Genomic DNA, 21858 nt, shown 5'->3' on the forward strand with positions numbered 1-21858 from the left:
TCGATTTTTCGAAAAATACAAAGAACAGAAACATTATTTTGTTTTTCCAAATCAAAATTTTTTTAGGGGCAATAGAGAACTTCATATCATTTAAATTTAACTTGATGGTTTGTTAGGATATATTAGTGCCCTCCGGTAAATTTAGAAATTCAAAGTGATCAGTGATCCGTTAGGGGTGAAATGTGAGAAAATAAATAAATACAAGTAAAGTGTATTTAAATTTTCTTGCGTTGATTTATTAATGCGCAACGTTCCGCTGACAATATGCGTCAGCCTCATCAGGCACAGGTGCACGAGAATTCGTAATGTTGGTTGACTTACCCGTCACCTGTCTTGCTATCGACTAACAATCAATGAGTCGATATTACTGTGGCTGTGAATGCCCCTGCAGCTATGATACCTTGAACGTATTTTGCGGAGTAATTAACGAATTTTATTGTTGACGCGATTTCTAAATTATTTTCCAGTACAAGCACTTCGAATCCATTTTCAAATACTGTAGCTCATGCTGCTTCAACTTCGTAATCACTGTCTGACACGAAAACTTCAGACTCATCAGTAAATATTTTTTCTGCTTTCGCTATTTTTAATTAAGCGATCGTAAAGTAGCTATATAACAGTTTCCAGTAAAGCTACTACTATCTATACATAGCTGATTGAAAATTTTTGCATTTCAGATGTTGTTAAATCTTTTTTTTTCTACTTAAAAAAAATCACTATCCTTAAGAACCGTAAGACTGGCATCTAATTGAATTTTAATGTGAGCAATATTATATCTATTAGTAATTTGTTAATAAAGTTACCACAGGCAGTGAGCCGCATCGTTCAATATTCTGCAGCAGCCATAGCTAACTCAGAAGTACAAGTTTACTTGCTCACAGATTTCATAAAAATAAGATGTTAAAGCAGTTCCAATCCTATTATAACACCGATTTTAAAAAATAGTAGAGATATGAAAGAGGGCGGGAGAAGGAATTCACTGTTGTTTGTGTAAAATTTATCACGAAATTAAGGAATCGGAATTTGTTTATTTCTTTTTTTTTTTTAATTTTACTTGATAATTTACAAGGTTATTGTTAACATTATTTTAATTTTAAGGAATTTATGTTATAGCTACTGTCACTATCACAACTAGATTAACTACCACTACTACTACTACTACTACTACTACTACTACTACTACTACTACTACTACTACTACTACTACTACTACTACTACTACTACTACTACTACTACTACTACTACTACTACTACTACTACTACTACTACTACTACTACTCCCGGGTGGGGTTTTCGCTAGTTTCTCCATACCGGGCGCTTCCCCGGGTGGCGGATAGGGGCATCCTCTTGAAATAAGAGGTGACGATGGGCAGCTGGGGTGGCTCTCTATGGCGGTGGTCGGGGGCGTGGATCGGGGGGCGTGTGTGGCGCTGGCGTGTGTATCTGCGGCGGTGTGAACGGGGGACTAGTGCCCCATGCCTCCATCGGTGTGGATGTATGGGCCGGCTCTGCTTGTGCTCCTTGTTCTTCGCTTTTTGCTGCTTCCGTGGGTGGCACTCCATTGCTTGATGCGGGCCAACAAAAACTAGCACCCGTCGTGTATAGAAGTAAGCGGCGGTTAAAACATTCTTCTCAGATACATGCATCACACACTCTTACTAAACAAACACAGGGACACTTACGGATTGTTCTGGGTTGCGTGTGGCGGGTCCTTTTCCGGGCTTGCGTTGGGGGCCCGGCCACGGGTGAAGCCGGATGATGAGGCCCGGGTAAGTCTGGGTAACCACATCTGATATGGCTGTACGCCTCATGAACAAAAAAAAAGTAGTGGGCCGACTAATCTAGGCTTACTACCACTGAGGAGGCTATATGGCGGCACCTTAGTGCCATACGCCAGCCCGTTTTGTTGGGTTGTCTGCGTGGTCTCGGGACTGTACGCCTGCCGCTCGTCTCCCTGGGATGACCGTTGTGTACCAACAAATACATACATTACACACGAACACCCTCCTTACACTTGTTACTCAACGCCAGGGCAGTCTCCGCGGGTGGGACTGAGGGAGAGTGGCGACTCCCGGCCGGCCCGAGCAAGTAGCATCTCTCTCTGGTAACAGAGAGGGCTGCTGCCCTGGTTTTAACCCTTTCCAAATGCTTATTTCTAGGAAAAAAAGGGTAGTGCTGGCCTTCGCGGGTCAGTACGAAACTAAAAAGATGCCAAAATGAAGAACGTCAATGTAAAACAGGTACCCCAGGCGGTAACCTCTCTGAGGGAATCCGCCGTCAGTTCCGATCCGGTGAAAGCCCGGGTGACTGACGCAGGCCCCACGGATTCTGGGGGGGGCCACAAAGACGTGTCTTATGGCCAACAAGGACTGCTAAATGTTCCATGGCCTTTTCTAACGGACAAAGGACGAAGAGGAAGCCTGTCGAGTATAGGCACTAACGACACCGAGGACAGCAACGTGTCAGTATTCAGCAACCAGACAAGGGAGGAGCTTGCCTCTTTTGAAGAAGATGGTGCTAAGCTTAGAGTTAAGCAACAGCAATTGGCTGATAAAGTCCAATCAGCAACGAAAGATATAACAGAGACGCTACAATTAATTAACGATAAGTACGGCAACACAGCGAACGCTGTTAAGAATGGGCTAAAAGCCGCGCTAGAACACCTTCAAGAGGCAGAGGTGCTAAGAAAAGGCTTTCTTTACGAAGAAGAAACGTACGTAAACGCTTGGAAGTCGTCATTTGAATCGCTGCAGTGGAGGGAAAAAAGGCGAGATAATGTTCGACGGCATGTTCAAAAGAAGACCTTGAACACCGCCCTAAAACAAATAGAACGTAGTAAAAGAAACAGGAGCCAATCGGACAGCCCTGAGAAACGCCAGCATATTATGTCTTTAAAAAAAAAGAAAACAGTTAGTGGCAAACAAGAAGAAATTCCCCTGAATGACAAAACAAGCCAGAAAAAAAAAGTAGACGCCACAACAACAGTAGTAGTGAAGATGACTGGAGGACAAACGTTTGCAACGGTGCTGAAGACGATGAAGGGGAATTTTGACCCCGATAAGACTGACATGTCAATCCAAAGTGTTGTCACTACAAAAAAAGGAGACATACTTATTAAGGCCAAAGGTGTAGAGAATGCTACTGCATTCTCACAGCAAATCGCAAAGTCGGTAGCCGGACAAGGTACTGTCAAAATAAGCAGCAGAAAAGTGACTTTAGAGGTCCGAGACCTGGATGCCATTGTTGAGGAAGACGAGGTCAAAAAGGCTTTCGCTAAGACTTTTGGACTTAAGAGCCAGGAGCCAGAAGTTACTCTTTTAAAGCCAAATGCCAGAGGACAGAGGCTGGCTTTAATCAAGGTGGACAAAACAACTGCCAGACAAGTAGAAGAGGAAGGCAGGTTACGAGTTGGCTTCGTAAGCTGCCGAATACGAAGAAGAATCGAAGTAATAAGATGTTTTAAATGCCTGGGATATGGACACGTCTCGGGCAACTGTGAGAACGAAAACAGATCCAAGCTGTGCTTTCGGTGTGGAAGCTCAAACCACCGGAAGAAAGAGTGTACAGGCCCAGCACGGTGCTTCCTTTGCCCAACAACGGACAACAAGCACGAAGCAGGCAGCGGAAGCTGCCCTTTATTCAGAAGAGCCCTGAAAGAGGCCAGGGATAAGGCCCAAGCAGGAATTAAATAAGGCAAAAAGTCCTTGAGTTGAGAGACAGGCTTTGTGGACCCACGCTGCGCTCGGTATTTTTTACCTATCAGCAAGGGAAAGCCTTAAGCTTGTAGTGGTGCTGGCTGAGTGGGCGGCCTGCTATGAAGCGCTAGACAAGGTGCTGGTCCTCAGGGACCCCGAGTCCTTTTTAGGACTCGAGAGCATCAGCATCTCTAGCAAATGGTGGCGAGTTAGCTCGTTAATGCTGTGAGACGCGATGGTCTCCCTGGTGGCTCCACCCTGAAGTAATGCGAATAATGGCAAGTTAACTCGTTAATGCTGTGAGACGCGATGGCCTTCATGGTAGCTTCACCCTGAAGTAATGCTAACGCGGTTCCGGGGTGGATTGAAAGCCACGCGGCATGGTAAAAGTTTAAGTTGGTATAGGTGGTCTTATAAAAAAAATCTACCGAGTTCCACTCTACCGCTGTCCCTGCGGTGTGCCTCAGAACATTTCTCATTTCTCTACAAAAAAATATGCTCCTGTTTCTTTTACTTTGTTCTATTACTTTGAGAGCAGTATTTAGGGTTTTTTTTTTGTATATGCCGTCAAAAATTATTTTATCTTTGTTTCCTCTACTGCAGAGATTCAAATAAAGACTTCTAAGCGTTGGTTTACACATTTTCTTTAGTAGGACAGCCTTTTCTTAGCACCTCTGCCTCTGAAAGATGCTTAAGCGCCGCTTTAAGCCCATTTTCGACAGCGTTAGCTGTGTTGCCGTACTCATCGTTAATCATTTATAGCGTCTCTATAATGTCTTTCGTTGCTGATTGGACTTTATGAGCAACTTGCTGTCGCTTTACTCTAAGCCAAGCAACAATTTCTTTTGAAGAGGCAAGCTCCTTCTAGGTCTTGTGGCTAAATACTGACACGTTGCTGTCCTCAGTATCGATGGTGCCTATGCACGACAGACTTTCACTTCGTCATTTGTCCGTTAGAAAGGGCCATGGAACATTAAGCAGTCCCTGATGGCCAGGAGACCCTCTCGGTCCCCCCCCCCCCCGAGAATCCGTGGGGCCTGCAACAGTCACCCAAGCTTTCACCGGATTAAAACTGCCGGCGGATTCCCTAAGAGAGGTAACCGCCTGGGGTACTACTTTTGCATCGACGATTTTTATTTTGGCAACTTTTTCAATGGCATACTGACACGCAAAGGCCAGCACTACCCTTTTTTTTCTAGAGATAACTATTTGAAAAAGGTTAAAACCAGGGCAGCAGCCCTCTTTGTTACCAGAGAAAACCACTACTTGCTTAGGCCGGCTAAAAGTCGCCACTCTCCCTCAGTCCCACCAACAGAGACTGTTCTGGCGTTGAGTAACAAGTGTAAAAATGGTGTTCGTGTGTAGTGTATGTTTGTGTTGGTACACAACGGTTATTCCAGCGAGACAAGCGGCAGGTGTACAGTCTTACGACAGCGCAGAAAACCCAACAAAAACGTGCTGGCGTGAGGCACGAAGGTGCCGCCATTTAGCCTCCTCAGTGGTAGTAAGCCTAGATTAGTTGGCCCACCACATCTTTTTTGTTTATAAGGCATACAGCTAAATCAGATGTGGTTACCCAGACTCATCTAGGCCTCATGATCTATCTTTGTCAACCACCAGGCCTCCAACGCAAGCCCAGAAAAGGACCCACTACACGCAACCCAGAACAATCCGTAAATTCCCTGTATTTTTTTTGTGAGAATGTGTAATGCATGTATCCGAGAAGAATGTTCTAACCGCCGCTTACTACTATACATGACGGATGCTAGTTTTTGTTGGCCCGCATCAAGCAATTGAGTGTCACTCTGGCAGCAGCAAAAAAAAAAGAACAAATAGCAGAAGCAGAGCCAGCCTGTGCATCCAAGCCGACGGAGACATGGGGCCCTAGTCCCCCGTTTACATTACCGCAGGTACACATGCCAACGCCACACGCGCCTCCTGATCCACGTTTCCGACCACCACCACAGACAGCCACCCCAGCTGCCCATCGTCACCTTATATTTTAGGAGGATGCCCCTAGCCGCCTCCCAGGGAAGTAATCGGTATGAAGAAACTAGCGAAAACTCCACCCGAAAATAGTTTTTTTTTTTTTTTTTTTTTTTTTTTTTTTTTTTGTGGAGGAAGGGTAAATGCATTAAGGTACACCGCAGAGACAGCGGTAGTGTGGGACTCGGTGGATTTTTTTTATTAGACCACCCATAACCACCAAAACCCCCCCCCATGCCGCGTGGCTTTTGATCCAACCCGAAACCGCGTTAGCATTACTTCAGGGTAGAGCCACCAGGGAGACCATCGCGTCTCACAGCATTAACGAGCTAACTCGCCACCATTTACTAGAGGTGCTGATGCTTTTGAGTCCTGAAAAGGACTCAGGGTCCCTAAGGACCAGCACCTTGTCTAGCGCTTTAAAGTAGGCCACCTACTCAGCCAGCACCACTGTAAGCTTTATGCTTTCCCTTGCTGATAGGTAAAAAGTACCCAGCGCAGCGTGGGTCCACATAAGCCTGTCTTTCAACTCAAGGCCTTTTTGCCTTATTTAATTTCTGCTTGGGCCTTATCCCTGGCCTCTTTTAGGCTATTTTGACTAAAGGGCAGCTCCCGCCACCTGCTCTGTGCTTGTTGTCCGTTCTTGGGCAAAGGAAGCACCGTGCAGGGCCTGGACACTCTTTCTTCCGGTGGTTTGAGCTTTCACATTGAAAGCAAAGCTTGGATCTGTTATCTTCCTCACAGATGCCTGAGATGTGTTCCTATTCCAGGCATTTGTACCGTCTTATAACTTCAATTCTTCTTCGTATTCGGCAGTTTACGAAGCCAACTCGTAACCTGCCTTCCCCTTTTACTTGTCTGGCAGTAGTTTCGTCCACCTTGATTAAAGCCAGCCTCTGTCCTCTGGCATTTGGCTCTAAGAGAGTTATTTCTGGCTCTTGGCTCTTAAGTCCAAAAGTCCTAGCGAAAGCCTTTTTGACCTAATCTTCCTCAACAATGGCATCCAGGTCTCGGACCTCTAAACTCACTTTGCTGCTGTTTATTTTGACAGTACCTTGTCCAGCTATCGACTTTTTAATTTGCTGTGAGAATGCAGTAGCATTCTCTACACCTTTAGCCTTTATAAGTATGTCTCCTTTTTTTGTAGTGACAACACTTTGGATTGACACGTCAGTCTTATCGGGGTCAAAATCCGCCTTCATCGTCTTCAGCACCGTTGCACAGGTCTGTCCTTTAGCCATCTCCACTACTACTGTTGTTGTGGCGTCTACTTTTTTCTTCTAGCTTGTTTTGTCATTTAGGGGAACTTCTTCTTGTTTGCCACTAACTGTTTTCTTTTTCTTTTAAGACATAGTATACTGGCGTTTCTCAGGGCTGTTCGATGGGCCCCTGTTTTTTTTTACTACGTTCTATTTGTTTTAGGGCGGTGTTCAGGGTTTTTTTCTGAACATGCCGTCAAAAATTATCTCGCCTTTGTTCCCTCCACTGCAGGGATTCAAATGACGACTACCAAGCGTTTACGTAAATTTCTTCATCAAAAAGAAAGCCTTGTCTTAGCACCTCTGCCTCTTGAAGGTGTTTTAGCGCGGCTTTTAGCTTATTCTTAACAGCGTTCGCTATGTTGCCGTACTTATCGTTAATTAATTGTAGCGTCTCTGTTAGATCTTTCGTTGCTGATTTGACTTTATCAGCCAATTGCTGTGGCTTCACTCTAAGCTTAGCACCGTCTTATCCAAAAGAGGCAAGCTCCTCCCTTGTCTGGTTGCTACATACTGACACGTTGCTGTCCTCGGTGTCGTTAGTGCCTATACTCGACAGGCTTCCTCTTCGTCCTTTGTCCGTAAGAAAAGGCCATGGAACATTTAGCAGTCCCTGTTGGCCATGAGACACGTTTTTGTGCCCCCCCCCCCAGAATCCGGGGGGCTTGCGTCAGTCACCCGGGCTTTCACCGGATCGGAACTGACAGCGGATTCCCTCAGAGAGGTTACCGCCTGGGGTACCTGTTTTACATCGACATTTCTTATTTTGGCATCTTTTTAGTGTCGTACTGACCCGCAAAGGCCAGCACTACCCTTTTTTCCTAGAAATAAGCATTTGTTAAGGGTTAAAACCAGGGCAGCAGCCCTCTCTGCTACCAGAGAGAGCCGCTACTTGCTTGGGCCGGCCGGAAGTCACCTCTCTCCCCCAGTTTCACCCACGGAGACAGCCCTGGCGTAGAGTAACAAGTGTAAGAAGGGTGTTCGTGTGTAATGTATGTATTTGTTGGTACACAATGGTCATTTCAGCAAGATGAGCGGCAGGTGTACAGTACCGAAACCACGCAGACAACCCAACAAAACGGGCTGGCGTAAGGCACGAAGTTGCCGCCATATAGCCTCCTTAGTGGTAGTAAGCCTAGATTATTCGGCCCACCACGTCTTTTTTTGTTTATGAGGCGTACAGCCATATCAGATGTGGTTACCCAGACTTACCCGGGCCTTATCATCCGGCTTTACCCGCTGCAGGCTTTGGTCAAGCTAGGTGGACTCGTTTAAAAGTACGGGACCACCCAAAAAGACATAAGAAGTGGAGTAGAGAAGGCCCTGTTTGCAGATGAGAGCCTTCAAAAGAAGTTGGCTATTGTCACGGCTGTGGTGGGGGGTCGGGGTCTTCACCTCTTTTTTCGACTCCTTCGGGGGAAAAGAAAAGAAAGGATGTGAGAAGCTTCCCGAGTCCCACTTTTCCGGCGCAACCTCAAAAAAAAAAGACGCGGCGGTTGGAGTCCAGTCCAGACGTAGAGGAATGGACCCCGCCCGCAAAGAAAGGAGATGGAGACGGTAATCCTCCTAATCGAAAGGAGTGGAAGACCGTCTCTAAGAAAAGAAAAAAAAAAAAGAAGAAGATAGAGAAAGAGGAGGGCGCAAACCTGAATAAAACTTCGGAGGGGTGCCCGCCTCCTGGAAACGCTGGGAAGCCGCATCAAAGAGCCAGGCCAGAGGTAATCCTCATCAAGCCAGCTGAGGGTAAAAAGTACGCCGAGGTTCTAGCCCAGATGAAAAAGGTGAGCCTGGACGAGCTTGGGGTGGGGGTGGCATCGGTCAGGGAGACGAAGACGGATGGAGTCCTCGTCGAACTGCGGAAGGCCAACGCTGAGCGTCGCGATGCATTCGCGGCAGCGTTAAAAAGCGCTATGGCGGATGCTGGCGGCATTCACACCCTCGTCCCATGTCTCGTCTGGGAAATTCGAGATGTGGACCCGACGGTGACCGAAGAGGAGGTTAAGGCAGCGCTAAAGGGTCGTCTTGACGAGGCTGCTCTACTAGAGATGGTAGTGCGGCTTTCGTCGAGAACGACTAGAGAAAACAGGTTCGACTATATTGAGGCCCCTGCGTCTGCGGCGGCGGTCCTCGACAAAATGAACCACCTGCGACTTGGCTGGGTCAACTGCAGGATTCGGCCCAGAACTAAAGCTGAGCGTTGCTACAGGTGCCTTGGGTTCGGCCTCATCTCTTATTAGTGTGGCGGGTGTGAACTAACCGGGGCGTTATTTAGGTGTGGCAAAAAGGGTCACGTGGCGCGGAGCTGCTCGCAAAAAAAAGCAAGCTGCTACCTGTGCGAAAACGTGAACCCGAGACCGGATACCAGCCACGTCGCTGGGTCTGCTAGGTGTGGAGCCCTACGGGTGGCTGTAGGAATAGCTTCGAAGAAATGGCGCTGATCCTGCAGGTTTATCTTGATAGGACCGTGCTCGCGCACGATCTGCTGGACCAGTTTTCCCATGCCCGGGGTGTGGATTTGCTCTTTACATATGAGCCATCCCGCACGTTACCGGGCCAAGGCTGGTACTGCGACAGGACAAAATGCGCAGCCATCCTGATTCGCAGCGAGAAGTTCTCCGTATTCGACACTGGAGGTGGAGACGGGTTCGTGTGGATCAGGTGTGGGAGTTGCTACATATCCCCTAACATTTCGATTGGGGTCTTTAGAGATCGGCTTGCCGAACTCGAAGATACCGTTTGAGTGTGCAGGGAAAGTGGTGATGTAGTCCTGGCCGGCGACTTTAACTTCAAGGCCTTCGCTTGGGGGGTGCCGAGAACCGACCCCAGAGGACGCGCGGTGTTGGATATGGCTGCGAGGCTGGATCTCATCGTCATGAACTCTGGTGGTTCAGCAACGTTCAGGCGACCTAGTAACCGGGGAACGATCATCGATCTCACGCTAGTGTCGTCAGAAATGGCGGCGCGGGTGTCTGACTGGCAAAACCTGGAGGACTACACGGCCAGTTATCACCAGTACGTCAGCTTTGTGATACAAGAGGATCGTGGTGCAACTTCACGAGATGTAATTCGAAGGCGCGTTAACGGGTGGAAGGTTGCAAAACTCAACCAAGATTTGCTACTGGAAGCCATGGTTGGTGAGCCACCTCCAGCCGATTTAAACAAAATCAAAAATCAAGCAGAGGCTGAGTCACTCGTGAGTCGCACGACAAGACGGGTCAAGCAATGGTGCGACGCGTTAATGTCCAAATGGTCTGCCGGAAGGGATCGACGTTCGTGCTACTGGTTTACCGAGGACATTGCTAACTTGCGCAGAAAGGCGCAACATCTACGGTGTCTTGCACAGCAACACAGAACTCGCGAAGGCGCCAGGGCAGCTGCTGCCGGACCCTCCTTTTTGGAGAGAGTGGTCCCTTGCCTTTTTCTGGAGCATCCCACTAGAAGGCGTGAGGACACAAGTGTAGGACAGGTACCTCTCTTTACTTTCGAGAAATTGAGGTCGGTGACATCGGAGACGCCAGGACATAAGACGGGGTACCATCCGAAGTCCTCAAGATCATATCTGTGGAGAAGCCACACGTTATGTTGGACATGTTCAATGCATGCCTGCGCGTTGGACTGTTCAGCAGGCGTTGGAAGATCCAAAGGCTTGTTCTTCTGGACAAGGGCAAGCCACCCCTCCTGGTCCCGTCATCACTCCGACCCTAAGGTATGTTGAACAATTCTGGAAAAATGCTAGAGACGCTGAAAAGAACCCGCTTAAGAGGGGAAGTCAGCTATTCAGAAAACCAGTACGGGTTCCAAAAGGGGCGATCGTCGGTTATGGCTGTGGCTGAGGTTCTTGAGTCGGTCAAGGAGGCATGAAAACCTTCTCATAAGACGAGAAGCGTCTGTGTCCTGAGGACTTTCAACGTAAGGAATGCCTTCAATTTGGCAAAATGGTCCGACATAATGAAGGCCCTAAAGCGCCAGAATGTACCGGACTACCTGAGAAAGATCCTGGACAATTACCTCCAGGATCGAGTACTCCGGTACGACACGAAATATGGACCAAAAAAGAGGCGTCTAACGTCGGAAGTCGCTCAGGGATCGCCCAGAAGAGCAGCCGATAAAGCCACTAGGGTCTCTGGGGCACTATCACGGTTAATGCCGAGTGTTAGGGGCCCGTGGTAAGCCAAAAGACGGCTCCTTGCGTCGGTCTCCAACTCGATTCTGCTGTACGACACGGAGGTATGGGCAGACGCACTCGCGAGGAAGGATGTCCAAGAGTGCTTAACTTCGGTGCAGCGCATCGGATCCTAAGGAATCGCGTGTGCCTACCACACGGTCTCCTCCGCTGCTGCTATGGTGATAGCAAGAACGATTCTCGTCGTGTTGCTTGCGCGGGAGCGGCGAAGAAAATTTCTGGGCTCCAGCGACGTAAGCGATAGCGATAGGCGGGAGAAAACGTTGACGACGTGGCAGCAGAAGTGGGGTCGGGCCAGTGTGGGTAGATCGACGCACCACCTGATTCCGATCCTGCGGCCATGGGTGGAGAGAGAGCATGAAGAGGTAAACTTCTACCTCACCCAGTTCCTCTCCGAGCATGGCCAGTTCGATGCCTATCTTCACCGCATGGCGGTGAGGGCATCACCTAGGTATTCTTACTGCCCTGCGTTGGATAATACCGTCAAATGTACGTTTTTCGTGGGTGAGAGATGGCATCGTGAGCACCAGCAGCTGGTGGACAAGATCGGCGTGGCACCCACTCCTGAAACCATCATCTCTGAGATGCTCAGCAGCGCAGAGGGGTTAACGGCAGTGGATGGCTTCGTCGGGTCAGTCCTCCAAAAAAAGAAAGAATAGGAGAAAGCCGCCATGCAGATAACTAAAGCCCCTGAGTAAAGGATGAGGACCCAAGCTGGGTTAAGTATATATTCTCATCAGCAAGTGAAAGCATCTATAAGGCGCTAAAAGACGGGTGCCAGTCCTCAGGGACCTTGAGTCCTTTTCAGTACTCGAGGGGATTGGCACCTCTAGCAACTAGTGGCAAGCTTGCTCGCTCATGCTGTAAGATACGATGTTCTTCCTAGTGGCTTTACCCTAAAAAAGTGCTAACGCATATTTGGGGTGGATCAAAAGCCACGCGGCATAGAGGGAAAAAGGGTTGAAGTGGATATAAGTAGTCTAATAAAAAAAATCTACCGAGTCCCACACTATCGCTGTCCCTGTGCTGTGCCTAAATGCAAATCCCCTCCCTCTACAAAAAAAAAAAAAAAACTACTACTACTACTACTAATACTACTCCCGAATGGAGTTTTTGCTAGTTTCTTCATACTGGGCGCTTCCCCGGGTGGCGAATAGGGGCTTCCTCTAAAGACATGAGGTGACGATGGGCAGCTGGGGTTGCTCTCGGTGGCCGTAGTCGGGGACGTGGGTCGGTGGACGTGTGTGGCGTTGGCAAGTGTATCTGTGGGGGTGTGAACAGGAAACTAGTGCCCCTTGTCTTCACGAGTGTAGATGCACTAGCCGGCTCTGCTTGTGCTTCTTGTTCTTCGCTTCCTGCTGCCGCCGTGAGTGGCACTCTATTGCTTGATGCGGACCAACAAAAACTAGCACCCGTCGTGTAAAGATGTAAGCGGCAGTTGAAACCTTTTTCTCAGATACATGCACCACACTCTTACTAAACAAACACAGAGATACTTACGGATTGTTCCGGGTTGTGTGTGATTCATCCTTTCCTGGGCTTCCGTTGAAGGCTTAACAGCGGGTGAAGCCGAACGATGAGGCCCAGGTAAGTCTGGGTTACCACATCAGATATAGCTGTACGACTTATAAACAAAAAAGACGTGGTGGGCCAACTAATCTAGGCTTACTACCACTGAGGATGCTATAAAGAGGCACCTTAGTGCCTTACGCCAGCCCGTTTTTGTTGCGTTTTCTGCGCAGTCGTAGGACTGTACACCTGCCGCTCGTCTCGCTGGGATGACCGTTGTGTACCAACATATTCAAACGTTACACACAAACACCATTTGAAGATTTGTAACTCAACGCCAGGGCAGTCTCCGCGGGTGGGACTGAGGGAGAGTGGCGACTCCCGGCCAACCGAAGCAAGTAGCGGTTATCTCTGGTAACAAAGAGGGCGTCTGCCCTGGTTTAAACCCTTTTCAAAAACTCATTTCTAAAGTAAAGGGTAGTGCTGGCCCCCGCATGTCAGTACGACGTTAAAAAGATGCCAATATAAAAAACGTCGATGCAAAACTAGTACCCCAGGCAGTAACCTCTCTGAGGGAATCCGCCGGCAGTTCCGATCCAGTAAAAGCCCGAGTAACTGTCGTAGGCTCCACAAATTCTGGGAGGGGGGCCTCAAAGACGTGTCTTATGGCCAACAGGGACTGCTAAATGTTCCATGGCCCTTTCTAATGGACAAAGAGCAAAGAGGAAGCCTGTCGAGTATAGGCCCTAACGACACCGAGGACGGCAACGTGCAAGTATTTAGCAACCAGACCCGGGAGGAGACTGCCTATTAAGAAGAAAGTGGTGCTAAGCTCAGAGTAAAGCGACAGCAAGTGGCTGATAAAGTAAAATCAGCAACGGAAGATATTATAGAGACGCTACAACTGATTAACGATAAGTACAGCAAGACAGCAAACGCTGTTAAAAATGTGTTCAAAGCGGCGCTTAGGCATCTTCAAGAGGCAGATGTGCTGAGAAAAGGCTGTCTTACTAAAGAAGATTTGCCAACCAACGCTGGGAAGTCGTCATTTGAATCCCTGCCATGGAGAGAACAAAGGCGAGATAATTTTCGACGGCATATATAGAAAAAAACCCTGAGTACTGCCCTAAACGAAATAGAACGAAGTAAAAGAAACAGGAGCCCATCGGACAGCCCTGAGAAACGCTAGCAGACTATGTCTTCAAAGACAAAGAAAACAGTTAGTGGCAAACAAGAAGAAATTCCCCTGAATGACAAAACAAGCCAGAAGAAAAAAGTAGACGCCACAACAACAGAAGTAGTGAAGATGGCTGGAGGACAAACCTTTGCAACGGTGCTGAAGACGATGAAGGCGAATTTTGACCCCGATAAGACTGACGTGTCAATCCAAAGTGTTGTCACTACGAAAAAAGGAGACATACTTATTAAGGCCAAAGGTGTAGAGAATGCTACTGCATTTTCACAGCAAATTAAAGAGTCGGTAGCCGGACAGGGTTCTGTCAAACGAGCGACAGAAAAGTGACATTAGAGGTCCAAGACCTGGATGGCATTGTAGAGGAAGATGAGGTCAAAGTGGCTTTTGCTAGGATTTTTGGAAATAAAGATACGTGGGGCCTGGGCTACTGAATTACGCTAAAGAGACTGCGCAGCTCGGACCTGGTGGCGGTGTTCTTGATGGAGCCTTCCTTTTCGGAAAGGGTGGTCTCTTGTCTCTTTTTGGAGCATTCCGAGAGGAGCCAGAAGGACTTAAGAGTTGGTGAGGTGCCTCTCTTTACCCCCAATGAACTTAGGTCAGTGGTATCGAAGACTCCGCAAGGCCCCGGGGCCAGATGAGGTGCTATCCGAAGTCCTCAAGGACATAGCCACGGAAAAACCACACGTGTAGCTGGACATGTTTAATGCGTCTTTGGGCAACGGACTGTTCAGCGAGCGGTGTAAAATCCAAAGGCTTGTCCTTCTGGACAAGAGTAAACCAATTCCCTTAGTCCCGTCGTCGCTCCGACCTTTGTGCATGCTGTATAATGCCGGGGGAGTGCTCGTGAGGCTGATACGAACTCGTCTAAGAGGGGAAGTCAGTCTCTCGGATAATAAGTACGGGTTCTGAGGGGGACGATCTACGGTCATGGCTGTGGCTGAGGTCCTTGAGTCGGTTAGGGAGGCATAGAAATCCTCACAAAAGACGAGAACCACCTGTTTTCTGGTGACTCTTGACGTTAGAAAAGCTTTTAACTTAGCCAAAGGCTCCGATATAATAACGGCTTTGAGACACCAGAATGTACCGTAATACCTTAGAAAGATACTGGATAGCCATCTTCAGGATGGTGTACTCCGGTACGACATGCGACACGAAGGATGGACCAAGAGAGAGGCGCCTGACGTCAGAAGTCGCACAGGGCTCCACCGTTGGCCCTGATTCATGGAACCTGGTCAACGATAAACTCATGCACTTTGAAATGTCTCCGGGGGGTCAAGCTGACGGGTTTTGCTGATGGAAATATCATAGCACTGCACGTCACAGCGCGATCCCAAGGGGAGGCCGAGCGCAAAATTCGGTGGGTGATCGCGATAGTGTCAAGGTGGCTGCGGGATCACGGTTTTGAACTTGCGATAAATAAGACGAAGATAGTCGTCATTACCAGGCAACAGTGGTTCACCCCACTGCCAAGGTTGTGGGAGCGCTAATACGGTTAATGCTGAAAGTTGGGGGCCCACGAGTGATGGCGTCAGGTGGGCAGAAACGTTGACGACGTGACAAAAGGAGTGGGATCAGGCTAGTGTGGGCAGATGGACGCACCAGCTAATTCCGGACCTGCGATCATGGGTGTAGAGAGGGCATGGAGAGGTAATTATTACCTTATTCAGTTTCTCTCTGGGCATGGTCAGTTCGATACCTATCTCTATCACATGGCGGTGAAAGCATCCCCCAGATGTGCTTATTGCCCCGCGGTGGTTGGGACCGTCGTACGGACGTTCTTCGTGTGCGAGGGATGGCACCGTGAGCTCCAGCAACTAGTGGACAAGCTTGGCGTGACACCCACTCCTGAAAACATCATCTCTGAGATGGTTCGAACCGAAGAGAGATGGAGGACGGTGGACGGTTACGTCGGCCCAGTGGTTCGTTGCAAGAAGGAAGAGAAAAAAGCCGCCATGCGGGATGCCAAGGCTGCTCTTCAGATATCAGCAAGGGAAAGCAACACATGTCGTAGCGCTAGAAAACAGGTGCTAATCTTTTGGGACAATGAGTCCTTTTCAGGACTCGAGAGGACTGGCACCTCTAGCGAATAATAGCGAGTTAGCTTGATTGTGCTGCGAGACGCGATGGTTTCCCTGGTGGTTCCACCCTGAAGTAATGCCATTGCGGTTCCGGGATAGAACTAAAGCCACGCGGCATATGTGGGGTTTTTGTGGGTATGTACTGATTACATACACTACCACTACCACTACTACTACCGCTACCACTACCACTAACACTACCACCACAACTACCACCCTCTAGGGGCTGCAATACCTTGTCGCTGGTAAGGATGCCTGGCTTGGAATGAGGTAGGCTCGAAAGAAATAGGTAATCATTAGTCTGAATGTGTGAGAAACTAGGTTTTCCCGGAAAAAAAGAAAAAAAAAAAAGGGTAACAGGAAATTTAAAAAATGAATAAAAGTATAAGTGGTGTATGCAAGTAGGGACTAGAGCCTGAAGAGAGCTGTCTGGATCTTCAAATGAAAACCAGCCGACTTAAAGGGCAGCAGGGGCTAAGCCCCCATCAAAGCCACTAAGAATCAGCCTGCTGTCTCAGTGTGGTGGCCACCTTGACAGGTCCTAACCAATCTCCACCCTCTCGTGTATAAAAGTAAGCACCATGTTTAACATTTTTCTCAGATACATGCATCACAACCTTACTTAACAAACACAGGGATACTACATGGTCGTCCCGGTTTGCGTACGTCAAGGTCCTTTTGTGGCTAGCATGAGGGCCCTGGCAGCTAGTGAGGCCGGACCATGAGGCCTAGGTAAGTCTAGGTAACTAAATCTGATTTGAGTGCACGCCTTATAAACAAAAAATACGTGGTGGGCTGACTAATCTAAGCTTGCTACCATTAAGGAGGCTAAATGGCGGAACGCTAACTCGTTTTAGCGAGTTGTCTGCAACAGTTGTGGGATTTTATACCTGGCGCATTTCTTACAGGCTCGACTGTGATCTACCAACATATACTTAACTTACACACTTACACCACTTTCACAGTCACTCTACACAACGCCAGAATAGTCTCCATGGGTGTGACTATGAGAGAGTGGCAACTCCCAGCCAGCACAAGCAAGTAGCGATTCTCTCTGGTACCATAGAGGGCTGCTGACCTGGTTTTAACCGTTGCCCCTTGTCGAGCATACGCACCAACGACACCAAGGACAGCAACGTGTCAGTATCTAGCCACCAGACCCAGAAGGAGCCTGCCTCTTTAAAAAAAAATGGTGCTCAGCTTAGAGTAAAGCAACAGCAAGTGGCTAAAAAAGTCCAATCAGCAACGAAAGATATTACAGAGCCGCTATAATGAATCAACGATAAATACAACAACTCAGCAAACGCTGTTAAGAATGGGCTCAAAACCGCGCTCAAACACCTTCAAGAGGCAGAGGTGCTAAGAAAAGGCTGTCTTATGGATGAAGATTTGTATACCAACGCTTGGAAGTCGTCATTTGAATCCCTGCAGTGGAGGGAACAAAGGCAAGATAATTTTCGACGGCATGTGCAGAAAAAAACCCTGAACACTGCCCTAAAGAAAATAAAACGAAGTAAAGGAAACAGGAGCCCATCAGACAGCCCTGAGAAACGACAGCAAACCATGCCTTCGAAGAAAAAGAAAACAGGCAGTGGCAAACAAAAAGAAATTCTCCTAAATCAAAAAAACAAACCAGGAGAAAAAAGGACACCACAAAAACAGTAGTAGTGAAGATGACTTAATAACAGACCTTTGCAACGGTGCTCAAGACGATAAAGGCGAACTTAGACCCCCATTAGGCTAACGTGGCAGTCCAAAGAGTCGTCACTACGAAAAAAAGGGATCTACTTATTGAGGCAAGAGGTGTAAAGAATGCTACTGCATTCTCACAGCCAATTGGAAAGTCGGTAGCCGGACTGGGTGCTGTCGAAATGAACAACATAAAAGTGATATTAAAGATCCGAGACCTGGATGCTATTGTAGAGGAAAATGGGGTCAAAGACGATTTCACTAGGTCTTTGGACATCAGAGCAAGGAGCCAGATGTAGCTCTCTTCAAGCCAAATACAAAGAAGTGAGGCTGGCTTTAATAAAGGTTGACGAAAAAACTGCCAGACAAGTAGAAGAGGAAAACAGGTTACAGGTTGGTTTTGTAAGCTGCCGAATTCGGAGAAGAATTAAAGTACAAGATGTTACAAATGCCTGGGATATAAACACATCTCAGGCAACTGTAGAGAAGAAAACAGATCCAAGCTTTGCTTCCAGGGGGTAAGCTTAAACCACTGAAAGAAAGAGGGTCCAGGCCAAGCATGGTGCTTTCTTTGCCTAACAACGGACAACAAGCACAAAGCAGGCAGTGGAAGCTGCCCTTTATTTGGAAGAGCCCTAGAAGAAGCCAGGGATAAGGCCTTAACAGGACAAAAATGAGGCAAAAGGGCCTTGAGTTAAACGCAGGCTAATGTGGATCCAGGCTGCGATGGGTACTATTTTACTTATCAGCAAGGGAAAGCATCAAGCTTGCAAGATAAGCGGCCTACTATGAATCGCTAGACAGAGTGGTGATCCTGAGGGATCCCGAGTTTTTTTCAGGACTCGAGAGGATCAGCACCTCTAGCAAATGGTGTCGAGTTAGCTCGTTAATGCTGTGAGACGCGATGGTCTCTCTGGTGGCTTCACCCTGAAGTAATGCTAACGCGGTTCAGGGGCAGATTAAAAGCCACGCGGAAAGGGTGGGGGAATTTTAGTGGGTATGGGTAGTCTAATAAAAAAAATCCACCGAGTTCCACACTACCGCGGTCCCTGCGGTGTGCCTCAATGCATTTTTCCTTGCCTCCACAAAAAAAAAAAAAAAACTACTACTATTACTACCACAACCACTACCACAACCACTACCACTGCAAATACCACGCCCAGGTGGGGTTTTCAATAGATTCTCCATACCAGGCGCTTTCCCGGATGGCGGATAGGGGCATCCTCTTAAAATATGAGGTGACAATGGGCAGCTGGGGGGGCTCTCTATGGCGGTGGTCGGGGGCGTGGATCGGGGGGCGTGTGTGGCGTTAGCATGTGTATCTGCGGCAATGTGGACGGGGGACTAGTGCCCCATGCCTCCATCGGTGTAAATGCTTGGGCCGCCTTGATTGTGCTTTTTGTTCTTTGCTTTCTGCTGCTTCCGTGGATGGCACTCCATTTCTTGATGCGGGCCAACAAAAACTAGCACCCATCGTGTAAAGAAGTAAGCGAGGGTTGAAACATTCTTCTTAGATACATGCATCACACACTTCCACTAAACAAACGCAGGGACACTTAAGGATTGTTCTGGGTTGCGTCTGGCGGGTCCTTTCCCAGGCTTGCGTTAGAGGCCTGGCGGCGGGTAAAGCCAGATAATGAGGCCCAGGTAAGTCTGGGTAACCACATCTGATATGGCTGAACGCCCCATAAACAAAGAAGACGTGGCGGGCCGACTAATCTAGGCTTACTACCACTGAGGAGGCTAGATGGCGGCACCTTAGTGCCTTACGCCAGCCCGTTTTGTTGAGTTGTTTGCGAGGTCTCGGGACTGTACACCTGCCGCTCGTCTTGCTTGGATGAATGTTGTGTACCAACAAATACGTACATTACACACGAACACCATTCTTACACTGGTTACTTAATGCCAGAGCCATCTTGACGGGTGGGACTGAGGGAGAGTGACGACTCCCGGCCAGCCCAAGCAAGTAGCGGTTATCTCTGGTAACAGAGACGGCTGCTGCCCTGATTTGAACCCTTCCCAAATACTCGTTTCCAAAAAAAAGGGTAGTGCTGGCCTTCGCATGTCAGTAAGTCACCTAAAAGATGCTAAAATGAAAAACGTCAATGTACAAATAGTACCCCAGGCAGTAACCTCATTAAGAAAATCTGCCGGCAGTTCCGATCTGGTAAAAGTCAGGGTGACTTACGCAGGCCTCACGGATTCTGGGGGGGGGGGGGCACAAAGACGTGTCTCATAGCCAACAGGGACTGCTAAATGTTCCATGGCCTTTTCTCACAGACAGGAAACAAAGAGGAAGCCGGTCAAGCATAGGCACTCACGACACCGAGGACAGCAACGTATCAGTATTTCGCCAACAGACCTGGGAAGAGCTTTTGTATATAGAAGAAAATGGTGCTAAGCTCAGAGTTTAGCGACAGCAATTGGCTGATAAAGTCCAATCAGAAACAAAAGATATAACAAAGACGCTACAATTAATCAACTATAAGTACGGCAACACAGCGAACGCTCATTTAACTTCCTGCAGTGTGAAAAAAAAAGACAAGATAAGTTTCGTCGGCAGGTACAGAAAGAAACCTGAACACTGCTTTAAAGAAAATAGAACAAAGTAAAAGAAACAGGAGCTCATTAAACAGCCCCACGAAACGCCAGCAAACCATGCCTTCAAAGAAAAAGAAAACAGGCAGTGGCAGACAAAAAGAAATTCTCCCGAACGACTAAAAAAAAGCCAGAAAAAAAAAGTGGATGCGACAACAACAGTAGTAGTGAAGATGGCCGAACGGCAGACCTTTGCAAAGGTAATGAGGACGATAAAGGCAAACTTTGACCCTGAAAAGGCTAAAGTGGCAGTCAAAAGTGTTGTCACTACTAGAAAAGAAGACATACTTATTAAGGCCAAAGGTGTGGAGAATGCTTCTGCATTCTCACAGCAAATTGAAAAGTCGGTAGCCAGACAGGGTACTGTCAAAATTAGCAACAGAAAAGTGACATTAGAGGTCCGAGACCCAGATGCCATTGTAGAGCAAGATGAGGTCGAAGAGGCTTTCGCTATGACTAATGGACATCATAGTTAGGAGCCAGAAGTAGCTCTCTTGAAGCCTAATGCCAGGGAACAGAAGCTGGCGTTGATGAAAGTGGACGAAGCAACTGCCAGACAAGTAGAAAAGAAAGGCAGGTTACAAGTTGGTTTTGTAAGCTGCCGAATTCGAAGAAGAATTGAAGTAACAAGAAGTTATAAATGCCTAGGATATGGACACGTCTCAGACAACTGTAGAGAAGAAAACAGATCCAAGCTTTGCTTCCGGTATGGAAGCTCAAACCACCGGAAGAAAGAGTGTCCAGGCCCAGCACGGTGCTTTCTTTGCCCAACAACGGACAACAAGCACGAAGCAGACAGCAGGAGCTGCCCTTCATTCAGAAGAGCCCTAAAAGAGACTAGGGATAAGGCCCAAGCAGGATCAAAATAAGGCAAAAAGGCCTTGAGTTGAAAGACAGGCTCATGTGGACCCACGCTGCGCTGGGTACTTTTTACCTATCAGCAAGGAAAAGCATTAAGCTTATAGTGGTGCTGGCTGAGTAGGCGGCCTACTAAGAAGCGCTAGACAAGGTGCTGGTCCTCAGGGACCCCAAGTCTTATTCAGGACTCGAGAGCATCAGCACCTCTAGCAAATGGTGGCGAGTTAACTCGTTAATGCTGTGAGACGCGAAGGTCTCCCTGGTGGATCCACCCTAAAGTAATGCTAACGCGGTTCCAGGGTGGATCAAAAGCCTCGCGGCATGGGGGGGGGGTTTAAGTGGGTATGGGTTGTCTAATAAAAAAAAATCCACCAAGTCCCACACTATTGCTGTTTCTGCAGTGTGCCTTAATGCGTTTTCCCTCCCTCCAAAAAAAAAAAAAAAAAAAACTACCACTAATACAACCACTACCACTACCACAACCGCTACCAGTATCTCAGGTATGGTTTTCGCTAGTCTCTTCATACCAGGCACTTCCCCGGGTTGCGTATAGGGGCATCCTCTTAAAATATGAGGTGACGATGGGCACCTCGGGGGGAACTCTGTGGTGGTGGTCGGGGGCTTGGATCGGGAGGCGTTTGTGGCGTTGGCGTGTGTATCTGCGGCGATGTGGAGGGGGGACTTGTCTCTTATGTCTCTATCGCTGTGGATGCATGGGCCGGCTCTGCTTGTGCTCTTTGTTCTCCGATTTTTGCTGCTTCCGTGCGTGGCATTCCATTGCTTGATGCAGGCCAACGAAAACCAGCA

General features: G+C 48.1%; 1 protein-coding gene across 1 annotated transcript; it reads left to right on the forward strand.

The window, feature by feature from the left end:
- Nucleotides 1-9369: 9369 nt before the first annotated feature.
- On the forward strand, nucleotides 9370-10646 carry LOC149375289 (uncharacterized). The gene is made up of 3 exons (XM_089589294.1): nucleotides 9370-9584; nucleotides 9690-10407; nucleotides 10512-10646. The coding sequence occupies exons 1-3, from the start codon at nucleotides 9370-9372 to the stop codon at nucleotides 10644-10646; spliced, it is 1068 nt and encodes a 355-aa protein (XP_089445420.1).
- The last annotated feature ends 11212 nt before the right edge of the window (nucleotides 10647-21858 follow it).

Source organism: Copidosoma floridanum, unplaced genomic scaffold (genome assembly GCF_036245765.1).
Source record: "Copidosoma floridanum isolate Cflo_tuat_1 unplaced genomic scaffold, Cflo_Japanese_pri ptg000008l, whole genome shotgun sequence".
Classification (NCBI taxonomy): Eukaryota; Metazoa; Arthropoda; class Insecta; order Hymenoptera; family Encyrtidae; genus Copidosoma; species Copidosoma floridanum.